The 13,260-nt window shown below is 40.5% G+C and overlaps 2 protein-coding genes across 7 annotated transcripts in view; both read right to left on the reverse strand.

Annotated features, from left to right (window-relative positions):
- The window catches only part of LOC110054170 (uncharacterized), a 17,677-nt gene extending 11,001 nt beyond the window's left edge, over positions 1-6,676 (reverse strand). The window contains exons 1-2 of one of the 2 annotated variants that reach the window (XM_020760506.2): positions 6,578-6,676; positions 1-39 (exon numbers count right to left, since the gene is read on the reverse strand). The exon at positions 1-39 is cut by the window's left edge and continues 158 nt beyond it. The gene's annotated coding sequence lies outside the window, so the exon portion shown is untranslated. Of the gene's footprint in view, positions 40-4,824; positions 4,964-6,577 lie in introns of those variants that run through there. The other variant, XM_020760505.2, reaches the window with a different exon arrangement.
- Positions 6,677-8,096: 1,420 nt separating this feature from the next.
- Positions 8,097-13,138, reverse strand: LOC110054171 (uncharacterized). Of its 5 annotated transcripts, none has more exons than XM_089280262.1 (4): positions 13,114-13,138; positions 9,855-10,141; positions 9,138-9,412; positions 8,097-8,735 (listed from the first exon to the last, which is right to left on the reverse strand). In XM_089280262.1, the coding sequence occupies exons 2-4, from the start codon at positions 10,120-10,122 to the stop codon at positions 8,376-8,378; spliced, it is 903 nt and encodes a 300-aa protein (XP_089136388.1). In that variant the 5' UTR covers positions 10,123-10,141; positions 13,114-13,138; the 3' UTR covers positions 8,097-8,375. The 5 variants fall into 5 exon arrangements, with proteins under 5 accessions (XP_089136388.1, XP_020616166.2, XP_089136430.1 ...); XM_020760507.2 differs by lacking the exon at positions 13,114-13,138 and adding an exon at positions 12,587-12,755; XM_089280304.1 differs by lacking the exon at positions 13,114-13,138 and adding an exon at positions 12,333-12,402.
- Between the last annotated feature and the right edge of the window lie 122 nt (positions 13,139-13,260).

Below are 13,260 nucleotides of genomic sequence, written 5' to 3' on the forward strand. Positions count from 1 at the left end.
TCACATGAAACACCAGCAGTTGAAAAGAATCCTACGCTCCTGAAGGAAGGAACGAAGAAATATTATTTTGGTACACTAATACTACATGTAAAAGGGTTATAAAATATTGTTGAACTGTTTTCTACTTAAGTTGATAATTTGCAAGAGTATTATGACATCATTAAGGGGTTCAAGGGCCTATACTCAGTCACATATTATAACTGTATAAGGTAGTTCCAATATTTACCATGTTATGGTTGTTAATTTGCATGCAGTTCCTTCACAATTGTCAGCTTTAAGTGTAATTGTTGTTTTTTTTTTTACATTTTTATTAAAAGTTAGCTAAAATACTGTAATGTGTTCCATTTCTTTTGACACTGTCCATTGTCTTGATGCTCAGTGTGTTGTACATTGATATATAGTGTACTAAATAAAATTGTGTGTACATTTCCAGGGTTGAAGCCAAGGAAACACTAAGCTGGCTCATTAACAAGCCCTGCTGACTTTTCTGGCCTTAAACAGTTCCAAAGGTTTACACAAGTCAAATTTGTTTTCCTGCAAAATTTCATGGTTGCATTTAAGGTCTCTTTTAGTCAGTGAAATAAGCCAGCAGCTGGCCCTTAACTACAAGTTACCCTGCATTTGACTATACTGAGTGAACTTGAAATTGTAGGTAACAATTTTCTTATGCTAATTAACCAGATATAAAGTTGCTCTCAGCCAATCACAATCAAGAATTTTTTTGACAAAATGATGAGAAGATCAGAAGTAGTTCCTCACATTTTCAGTGTCAGTCAAGTAGTCAAGTCAAGTAGGTAAAATCAGCTTGTAGGAGGAGCTTACCCCCCTAGTTAATGTGAATGATGTCAGCACTTAGGGACGAATGAGGCACTCCCAAGGGGTAGCAAGTTCCCTTGATCTCTTAAAAATTTGACTTTTTTACCTTGTTCCCTATTTTTTTGTCAAAGTTCCCTTTAATAGTAGAGATATCCTTGTTCTTTCAAATTAATCCCCAAAATATCCCTTGTTCCTTTGTTTTACACCTCATAAATTTTATGACAACCAACGCGCTTTGATTGGTCAAAGACCCCCAGGGGAGGGAGAGGGTACTTCCATAAATAAGCTTTATGGGTACATGTATGTGCAGCTGTGAATGCTATGGTTTTCAGGCAGTTTAGGGACCGTTCATTTTTTATAAGGTAGGGGGGGCTGGTGGGATTTGGGGGGGGGGCATGCGAAAAAAAATGGCTTTCGAGGGGGGGCCATCCCAAAAAAATAAGGGAAAAAGGGGGGGTCACGTGAAATATTTTAGTAAAACTTTAAAATGGCATAATGTCTGAATATCAAAAAAATTGCTATAGAATAAACATAGAAGGCAGGATACAAATTTATTACAAACTTTCCTTCTGCTTTAAAAAAACGTTTGGCAACAAAAAGCATTTGTAGATACTGAAACAAAGTATTTAACACTGTTATTTTCGAATGCAACTTTCACTGGCACTCATCTTCATCTTCGCTGTCGTCGAGTTCTTCGTCGCCGCTTGTGCTGCTATGGGAGTCTCTTTCACCAATGCTGCAAGAAGCAGCAATGCTTTCCGTCAGAGTGTTCTCTTCAGGGTACATGAAGGTGTAAACATAATCTCTGACTTCCTGCTCAAGGTTGGTGGTGATTCTGCTTCTTGCAGCATTGGTGAAATAATTCCCTTCCAAGAGCTGTGCGACGTATAGCCCATCTCTTCTAAATAACGACGTGGCAACATCCTCAACTTTAATACACTCTTCCGGGATGGCCGCTCTAGGAGGGTACACAAGGCATTGTGGAAGATCATTTCCTAGCGGGTTTCCAACACAGATTCCATAAACTCGTTGGACGTTGTTTTCAGTCCGCTTCCTCTTTCTTTCATTTGACTTTCTGCGGTTTTCTTTTTTCCTTCTCCTTTTGTTGATGTGCTGTTTGAGTATGCCCTTGAATATGCTGTTATAATTGCTCTTCTTATTTTCTAGTGCTTCCATGTCCTGCGTGACCTTCGTCAACTTAGCTTCTATACATTTGATCTGTTTTACATTAAAACTGTGGGAAAATTCTTCGCCCTGCTTTAAAACAAGCCCATTGGACTGAAAGAGTGTGGAATCGTGTTCCTTTACATCCTTCAATATGACATTCAACTTTTCCACCATTGCTCTGTGCTCTTTGATGGAGAAGTTTTCCATCACTGGGCTTCAACTGGTACCCTGGCATGGAAAACTCACTCGCCCTTTCTGAACAGCCATCCGCACTTAGAAAGATTGCTTCTTTTTCTTAAACCAGTTCCCGACCATTCCTGCCTACCGGAATACCACTACCTCTCCTGCCAGAAGACCCCAAAAGAAGGGCGTGATCCAGATGACTGGCAGCCAAGGGTCCAAGCGAAGAAAGAGCATGGAAGTGGCAGGCTGGTTTTATCTCACCCAGAGAGCGTTGCTCTATTTGCAGATAAGTTTATTGTCAAATCAAAGTTTGTGGTGGATTATCTTCAGCATCTTGAAGTGCTGGAATTTGAAAAGGAAAAAGAGAGCAGAAGAAAAGGCAAAGTTAAGTAGGGACGCAAAAGATAAATCATATGAGTATTATCCTTGGACTGAGTTGTGCAAAGATCTAACCAAGCTTAAAACGCTACGTGTTCCAGAACTAAACAAGTACTTGAACCACCTCAGGCTGAAGCAGCATTTGAAAAGCAGCAAGAGTGAGAAAGTAAAGGCAATTGTAAGACATTCGTGCTTGTAGCAGAAGAGTCCTCTCAGAGCTGGCCAACCAACACTGAGAAATGCCAGGACATTGACACAAAATGACAACAGGACAAGTGCTGACAACAGTGAAACGGATGAAAGTGACAATGATGAGTATGACAGTGATGCCATTGACTCTGGGGGAGAAGATGACTCAAGTGACGTCATTCTTGCATTCATCAATTCAGATCAGGAAGATGCCAATGAGAGGCCAAATGCCACACGCTCAGGGCGAGCCATAACTAGGAGATCCGAAATTGACTTCTCTTTCTTTTGATTTGTTTTTTAAACAACAGCTCTCTGTAGTATAGGGATTGGAAATATTGTCTTCATAGTGAGCACAATAACGTGAAGTAGGGGGATAATAGAGAAATATTAAAAAAGTTGAAATCTAAATATTGTTTGTTCAATTTTTTTTGGGGGGGGTCATCCCAAAAAATTACCGCTATAAGGGGGGGGGGCATGTGAAAAAATTGGTAAGCTGAGGGGGGGTCATGTGATTTTTAAATGGTGCTTCCCAAATCCCACCAGCCCCCCCTCCCTCATAAAAAATGAACGGTCCCTTAGTCTGAGATACCAGGTATAGAAATCAGATAGTTTTGGTCTAAACTCGGGTACAATTTACCTGAAAAGTGGCCAGTGTATTTTAAATAATTAAGAGTAGAACACGGTTCTTTACCCGAGGTTCTATAATAGAAATTGAAACTTGGAAGTGACTTTGTAAGATGTTGGTTTAGTCAGTGTATGTTGGACTATGATAGTGATAAAGATTCTGCATAGCTAGTCTGGGATAGGGTAGGTTAGGGGTATTTGGTGTCTAGTCTAGAATAGGATGAAAAATCAAGCTGATAATGGTCTAGTATAGGGTAAGGGTTTCAATATCCCAGCAGCACACATTTACAGTCTCCCCCCACCCCCACCCCCGTTCAAGAGATCTGTAATTGGCTCTTTCCCACCACACGCTGTAAAATAATATCACCACCATTTCCTGAAAGATGTGGTACACACAGTACAACTGACGCAATAAACTACTTTAGATGCTGGAAGAATACTTAAACATTTTTTATACCATGAGCCTAATACATCACGTTCTTGACGCGTGCCTCCAACATCATGAGTGCTTTATCAGTTCATTACGCCCGTTAAAATCCCTAGTAGTTCGTCGGTCTGATGTCCGAATACTTTCATTTCTCGGCAAGATGAAATCGTTGGGATTTGAGTTAATGTAAAAGATAAACATCAATGCAAACGAGTCTATACGATTGTGCTTGTAAAATGCATCAAAAGTCCCCATCCATGTCCTGGTTTCATTTAACGATTGTCGACAAGAATCGACACTTCAGCTAAGCAAACAAAATCAACGGGAGTTCAACAGTAAATTCATTCGGCGGCTTAAAATGTTTAATAAACAAATTATAAAAGCTAGCCAAACATTCAAGAAGTGAAAAGCCAGCTTGGACTGTAACATGCGATGAGACTCGATACATGCTCGACACAGAGTTTTTGGGTTAATCAAAAAGCTTGTCGAAATATTGAGGTCGAACGACTCATAAAATTATACATGTATCACTCATGCTCTTCGATCAAATGCAATTTGGGGGATTTGTCAACATTTGCTGTTGGTATTTACAAACCTAAATAAAACGTAACAATATTTAAACATTTACTAAGTCAAGAAATGGAACCATCTTGACGCTGCAGGTCGATTTTAAAGGTTTGAAAACGGCAAGCAATGAGCTTGTGAAGTAGACATGTCACGTCACAGACATGTTCTTTTGTATTCGATCGATCTGTTGCGATATTATCACCTCAGTTGTCAAATACATTCATACACTTTGCCATCGCGTGCCAAAGTGAATCTTATTCAGTTCTTGGTTGTTATTCCAGACATGTCAGTCCATATAAGACACAGCTGTCATGATGAAATGTGGTTTCAATTATTTGCCAAACTAGCCTCCGGTCACATCACGTTAGTGTGCAAGTTCGCTTATCATCGATTTTCATTCGCGTTCGATATTTACATAGTGTTTATCTCGAAGTCATTTTCTCCTGATATCAAACGCGTTAAAGGATACTCACCTTGAAGAACAGAAATAGTATTCTCAAGGGTTCCAACATTGCCAAAACACGAAGAATACTATTTATATACTAATGGCTGAAAGCAGATTAGCTGTTTGCATTCATGAGGCAGTTAACGAGTTACCCGCCTGGCGTCCTCATCAAATGTTAGGAGAATTTAATTGAACATCTCCCTGAAAAAAATAATATTCAACCACCCTGGTAATATTTTCCTGTCAGTAGAATTAATATTCAGTCACAAATAATAGGAAATTCAAGCATATTGAACCAAGGAAGATAAATATTGACAACTAGAAGCCTAATTTTGGTGACGTCTTCACGTTATCAGTGACCGATGTAAATTTAATTCTCTATACTAGACAGCTTAACAAAAAACCGCAAAACAGGCCAAGACAATGGCGTACTTCCCACTGTGTCAAACATTATTGCTGATGGATCTGTAGACTCATTTCTTTCTCCCGTTTTGCTTGAAAGGATACGTAAGTAATATTGATCAGGAAGGAAAAGGGTTCATATCGTATCTTCTGATTTTTTTTCTCTTGTCTTCCTAATTCGAATAAAGTCAACCGCAACATCGAAACCTCTTTTTCCGGGGCCACCCCCTCGCAGAATGTCGTAGCAGCGAAAAGAAAAAACAAATCGAGTTAAATTTGGAATCGTAGCCAGATACGTGAACTATTTATTTTTAGAATCGGTAAAAGTATGTTGTCGTAACCAAATTAAATATTCCAGCCGCATAAAGGGAAAAGAACAAACCATTTGCAGTTGTTGTACAATTTTCTTCTTTGTTTCAAACTTGAATACAGGTCATTACGTCTATTCTTCAAGGTCCAACGATCGTGAAAAGTGTTAATTCTGTCAGATCTAAGCCAATTAACAGCAAATTACTTCACAGCAATATATGTCGTTCTTCTAAGATATGAAATATGAGCCCAATAATGATAAGAGATGGAAAGACCTTGAATTTATTCAGTTTGATTGAGCGGAAAGCACGATAGCGCTCTTGATCTTTCTTGACCTCAACTTCTCGGCTATCAGGAACTGTACTGAGCTTGTGCAGTCTGTGTGATCGCAGACATTACATAATCCTTTTCGCGCCATACGTTAGGCCGTGTTCAGTCGTAGAATATACCAAGTATCTACGGCCAGAATCATACTCATTTGCATGGAAGTGGCGAAGATCCCAAAATTTTCTCAGTCAACCAATAGAAACTTCAGTAAAAGGCAACCCAACTGGAACGGGGTGAGAAAAACTGCCTGTCGCTCTAAAGGAATGGTTCCTCCCTCCCTAACTCCTCAACCCCCCCCCTCTTTTGGACAAGAACTAATGGAAGCTCAGCTTCACCTCGCCAACTCCACCCCCCCCTCCTCCTAATCCCCTAACACAACGGAATTCGGAAGCGAACACCCGTAGTGGCAAATTCAGTTTGGCCAACATGTACTGTATAACTCCTTCAGCAGAGTCTCCTGACTTGAAATACAGTGTTGAAAAGATAAAAGTCAGTGAAACACTCATAATCGCAAGTTTTGGTCATCAATGCAGGTTGGTGTGATTTTCACAAACTCGATCTTTGTCACTCCCGGAGACCTTTAGAGCAAACTTCAACGTGGTAGTTAGGCAGCAGGCTCGTTCATTTTGCGTTCTCCAGTGGTCAGGTGCAATTTAAAATATTCCTGGTATATTTCTAGTGCGATGTAAAATTACACCCCGGCAACTCACTGTATCTTAACAGTGTTTACAAACATCCATTACCTGCTACATGAGGGGAGGAGTCCCTCTACCATACCAATGACCACTCTATCACATAAGGTCTCGGGGTACCGCTGCCAAGGGAGCTGCAATCGTACTACTGACCGCGTACCGAGAGTAACCTTTGCAGCGAGAAATACACACGAGAAAACGCGTGGAATGTGATTTCTGTACGTCTAAGGTTTTAGATTTCCGGAGAAATTATGACAGAGCAAAGATAAAAGCGATGAAATCTCTTGCATGTCAGAATCTTCCTGATCACACTTGGAGTAACATTCCTTCCTACACAAACTAAAATGTTCATTTACTAAATCTACAATTTTCGCAAAGCCCCATATAAACTTGATGATAAGAGCTTAAGATTTTCTCTGCCTAAGGTTATCTCTCGAAACGTTGTTCTAAGGCTTAGAAGAGGTTAAGACAATACCTTTACATCGTCACAAGCTGTCGGCTGATAAAATCTAGAGTTTTAAGAGACTAAAACAATACGGGGTTTTCCTGTGTTTGAAATCAGAAACTGAACCATTTACCCCCAAACTTAAGGAATTCTTTCTTACATAGTTCGTAGAGAAATTGCTAGTTCATATATGCTCATGACCTTGTCAGTTGGCAGCGAATATTCCGGAACGAGGCGATCGGCTTTCTATACTTGATTGTCAGCGGTGCGTTTTAGTACTTCTGATGGGAGTCAGACAAGAGAAGATGAAGGGTCAGAGGGAGTTAATCCACCATATAGGCCTTGGCAATGTGATCAACGAGATTAGCGTGCACCTTTTCAAATCATGTGCTTGTGCTTTCGATTGTCACGTTTCACATGCACCAATCTCATTACCCATTTTACACAGCGCTGTTTTCCAAAAATAGTTTCTCATTCCGCTGAGCTGGTCAGCAACAAGCAAAACTGACTTCTCTTGGAACATCAACTGGATACAGCGAAATTGGAAAGTCGCATACTTGTACATGATCGATCTCGTATGTCAACCGGAACGTAGGTCCGGGCTATTTTCGTGAACGAAAGGCGATCAGGGCCGGGCACATATATAGTGATGAGTGATGTGACCAAACCACCAGAAGTGACGACAATCAGAATCAATCAGAATCAGCGATAACTGCTTTGGGTGTCGTTGACATAAATCTAGTTTCTCAGGGATGGGTCAGGTTGGGCGTCTCCCTTTTTCAGGCCCATTTCATCTCTGTTTTACCAAGAAAAGTCGTGTCGTCATTTCGTCTCACCCCACCCGCGGGTGGGTATATTCTACGAGTCGACTCGTGAATTTAAAGCCACGGTTTAAAATGAAGCAAATGATCAAGCAAAATTCATAACATTGTAAATTAACGCTTCGCCAAAACTTTTCGAGCTTGATTAAAAATATAACACAAACAGCGGTGATAAACATTTTAAAAACATACATTTTATGAACTTTAGAAGGGAATTGAGAAGTATCTTTAGAAAGGAATTAAGAAGCGTAAAATATATCTCATAGATTGAATAGATTTACCTTGAAAGAGTACTGAACCGCCGTCAAATTTTCTTAGCTTTTAATTTATTGACTATTGAGTTACAGTAGTTAGTACAAACTTTTTTATCACTCTTGATTGCTATGGTCGGTCCACAAAAACGGGCTCACTACATTCCAGTGGACCTTTCCTAAAGCCCTCGTTCTTTGACGCTATAAATTATGAAGATTAACTCCTACCAACTGACTTTATGATATTCACATCACTACGTCTGCGTAAACTTCTTGTGGTTATGCTTAATTTCCCTACAGTGAACACGAAGTTTACCGTAATGGCTCGGGTCTTAGTTGTATTTTCCTGGTGAAACTGTTTCTAGCTTTCCTTCAAACCATAACGAAATTAATATGACAACAGCAAAGATCAAATCTAGCGATGCCGCAAACACGCTCAAGTAAACTTCAATCTGACCCGTGACTGCAAGGATTATCAGCAACGGTATTCCAATGGCCAAACGGTAGAACGCGCATGCGATGTTGAAGGACACCCCATCCGCTGTCCCGCCCAGTATGCTCAGGGTGCCATGTACGAACAGGACGAAAAAATAGGCTGACAGCAGACCAACCGCGTGGCCCTGGAACGGATCCAGTTCCAGCAAGTTATGGATGTAGCTCGGCTTGATAACGAAAGTGAGACCGACAGGGACCTGAAATAAATTTAGTTGTTACATTTTTGTGTCATACAGGCGAGTGCCGTGGGAGGTGGGGATAAGGGAAACGGGGAAAGGGGCAAGTTTGGCAATCACAAGCAGAATTATATGTTAACCATGCGAGAGGACACTAAAGACGGCCTAAGATAGATAGATAGATAAATAAATAAATAAATAAATAAATAATGATAGTAATAATAATAGTAATAATAATAATAATAATAATAATAATATATAGACATCTACAGTGCTAATGTGATATAGCGGCTTCAGATATATGTTGCAGAAAGACCTTTTGATACTGTTTGTGGCTGAAATGGTAAAACGCAGTTTGGTCCAGTACGAGCTCTAAAGAGGAAGAGATTCATGAAAATCGAAAAACTCTTGAAAAAAGCTAACCTGTATAGCTCCACAAATCACGACAACAACTGAGGATTTTCGACGAGGCAGGCCACTTAGCATTAACCTCATCATATCTTTAGCGAGTTGTATGACTGATGCGTTTTCCGTTTCACAGTACCAGATAACGAACGTACAGAGAGCGATCAGTGTGTCAAGGCTCAAGTAAAAGATAGTGTAGGCCAGTGGAAGTGATCCACTCAGACACTGGGGTACCATAAAGCCAGCTACAAACACGATCTTACTCAGGACAGGACCACGGATTGGTATTCCACCTGAAAGATACAGAAATGGAGCTTATCACAGATTCTGCAGGCCTAAAAGAACTGATCTCTAACAACGAGGGAAGAACACAACGAGTGGATAAAATGCCAAGGACAACTCCTATTTATACAGGCCATTTCCGAGTTACCTTGTGCCTCTGCTTCAAAACGAGTGTTCCGCCAACGCGTTTATTCTCATGCAAATCAAACCCATTTTCATATCGCATGCGAGGACTTATTTTGAAGGTTTATGCAGTGAAAGTAGCCTGTTGCCGGGTACTGGGTAGTGCGAAGTACTCCAGTAAATAATTTGTTTTGCCCAAGAACACAGGACTTATTTGGCTTGGACCTGAATTCAAATCTTAAAAGAAGAACAATCTAACCATTAGCCCTGGGCACCGCCCTCGGTTACATGTAACTTTACTGCTGACATTTGAAAACGGTTCCACATTACCTGGCACATCAAACTTGCTGCGAACAAAAATGATATACAAAAAGCCAAGTTCGAACTGCGCTACCGCTTGGAGTCGAAAATACCCCTCTGTACGACCACTGAATTCCAGCTGCAAGAATCCCTTCCATATTTGTGGGACAGCTAATATTGTCAGACCAAGTAAGTTGTAAGCGACCATAGAGGACCACTGGACAAACACAGCTGCTCTCGTCATGGGCTCTTGCGGAGGAATAGAGAGCATTAACTTGAACCAATCACACGACACCATTGTGACGAGTTGTAGATATCTGTTTAACCAAAATAATGAGGGACACGAAAATCAAACCTAACTAAGCCTGGAAGATTAATTAAGTCTTGCCTATTTACTACTCCCCACTGCACTATATACAGCACTTACTGCATTCATCAGTTAAGTAGCGAATGGACTGGGCTGAAAATTTTCCCAATAGATCGACCCTCATTAGATATGCATATCACTGCTGAAGCAGTGAAGTAATACTAATACACTCAATTAAACCAGAGCCCTCGCTGCAGACGGTATGAAGCGTCTGCGACGCAGGCTGAAATCCATGCAGAACGAGACTCTGACATCGTTTCACACAGAATTTATGAAAAAAAAATTACCTGCTAAATCTTACCAGCCATGTGATATGATCAGACAATTTTGCTATCGACTACTACTTAGTAAGCCATAGGTGAACCTCGTCAAAGCTTTTCAGTGAAATTCGCATAAAGAATATAACTGACCACGTTTTTGCATTGTTGCTGCGGAGCGAGCGTAGCGAGCGAGCAGCAACATAATCAGGATTTAAGAAGAATATATAGAAGGGGGTACGAATTCTCGAATTCATCACTTTTTACCAGAATGCATTGCAGTTAACCAGACTGCACTGTGCCACTTTTACTGGAGTGCATTGCGCCACGAACAACACGAGGATGTCATACTCGTCAAGCCGTCGTCCTTTTTCGCTCTGATTTACCTGTAAAGCGATGTGAAGGAGATCGTGCTTGACTTTCACAACGCTTGCTATGCAGTATGTGAAAGTTTGTAAATATGGACGGTTAATTGTGACATCTTAATCTTAGTATGTCATTTCTTAGCAGTCTCGCCTCCTTCGCCGAATTCTTAAATGAAGAGAAATCGTCGTTACTAGAGCCTGTAGAATAATTAAAACAAATGAAAACCGTGGAACACGCTGATTTCATAAATGCTGCAATCTATTCCTTTTCATCGAAACATGAATTTAAGCTAAAGCTTGAGCATTTTCACACATCGCGGTGGACACGTTCTCGACACAGTCTGTGTGTTCTTCTGTCGAGTTCTAGAGATATTTAATGCGTGCCAGTACAGAATTTATAAGTTAGATTTCTGCTCCTACAATTTCCACATCTTTCGATTTTCGCGATCTGGTAAAGGAGAGGCTGATGTGTATCGTTTTATGTCCAAACATACTTCAGATCACAATGTGCTTTTTTGTCTCGATCCTTTGTCACACCTCGCCATCGATGCGTCATCGTGCATGAAGTTGATGCATACAACGACAGATTTTAAGTGACACCACGATTTGACACTACTTTGAGAAATAACAGTTAATGTAAGTCTTGGAACGCGCAGGAAAATGAATCACGGCGTTAAATATGTCACTATCAACAGAATGTGCCGCAGCATTACTATCTTTTAGATACCCTAGTTTATAAGAGAAGTAAAGCTCGGATTTGAATTTCACTGAAAACAAGATAAGATGAAATATGAAATGCTCTTGTCTGTCTTTTCATGCCTCGATTACTACGCGTGCAGGCTTTCTTGAACGGATAAACAGCAAGAAATAGACTATACGATCTGTAGTTTACTATTGCTCACGAAATGTTGATATTTAAGCTTAAGTTAAGCTTAAGTTAGGAGTCCATAACCCTCGATCAAGAAGATGTGAACCAAATTCTCTGAGCAAACTGGCAATCTAGTTTGCAGACATAAAGAATATGCATATATCACATTCAAATTGACACAATCTGCACAATACTGGTAATTTTCTTTCTTTTGGGTGGGTTTTGTTAGGAATCCAAAGGAATTAAAAAGTGTGTCACACTCGGCAGTTTGAACACAGTTTGGGAGATATACAAGCTTTGGTATGGGTTCTCAGTACTTCACGTTGGCGTCAGTATTCAATCACGAATACGTTTCATACTTTACATGAGTCCCGTGTTCCAGTCGAACAGGAGACATGAATTGAAGTGTGTTGTTTAGAATACCTTAAAACCTCACGTATGCCTCAGTATTCAAACATGAACACATTTCATACTTCGCATGAGTCTCGTGTCCCAGTCGAACACCACAGAACACTTGAAGTGTGTCGTTTAGAATACCGTAAAACCTCACGTATGCCTCAGTATTCAAACATGACCACGTTTCACACTTCGCATGAGTCCCGTGTCCCAGTCGAACACCACAGAACACTTGAAGTGTGTCGTTTAGAATACCTTAAAACCTCAAGTTTGCCTCAGTATTCAAACATGAACACGTTTCATACTTCGCACGAGTCTCGAGTTCCAGTTGAACACCACAGAACACTTGAAGTGTGTCGTTTAGAATAACTTAAAACCTCACGTATGCCTCAGTATTCAAACATGAACACGTTTCATACTTCGCATGAGTCTCGTGTTCCAGTCGCACGCTTCGAAAAACTAGCGTGTTCAGTCTGACTAAACTACGCGGTAGCGTATATTTAATTTACCTGCATAAAACCCGTTGTTGACGACGCAAGACGTCTTTGGCTGTGAAAAATGTGACATAACTTTCGTATTCATAGCGTGCGATTCTCGAAAATTAGAGCATACTTGACGTATTCATTAGTATTCGAAGGCGTTCACGTCAGAAGTGGCGTCGTGCATCGCGTGTTCCAGTTGAAAACTCTCGAACAACTGAGAGTATTCGAAAATGTTCGAGTCATAAATGATCGCTATATCTTCGAAGAACATCAAATGCAACATTAATCTACCAAAACGTGGCCCGTATGATTTATCGTCACTTCGAGTCGTTCACGAGTATTAAATTTGAATACGGAAAAACAGGCCGGATTCCTATAGGTGTATTTCGAGTCAGCCGTAATCGAATACGTCGGAACATTGCGGCATACGCGGCGTGTGCCGATCCGTATTCGAGCGAATTCGGGCCCGAATATTTGGCTTTTCGCGCGGTGACTAGAGAAATAAACTGATTAGTCTCTAATAAAACTAGAACTTACGCGTGAATACAGCTTACCTTTCAAATTATCTTGTTATCGAAGAAACGTGAATAATTCACATACCATTAAGGCACCGTATTAATTAAGCCCTTGGGGGCAAGCATTATCTTTTTACAATCGGTAAGCTAGGCCTTTCAAGGTGAGGGCTAATAATAGAGAGCTGG

Source organism: Orbicella faveolata, unplaced genomic scaffold (genome assembly GCF_042242905.1).
Source record: "Orbicella faveolata isolate gen_17 unplaced genomic scaffold, um_ofav_v1 contig_1, whole genome shotgun sequence".
Classification (NCBI taxonomy): Eukaryota; Metazoa; Cnidaria; class Anthozoa; order Scleractinia; family Merulinidae; genus Orbicella; species Orbicella faveolata.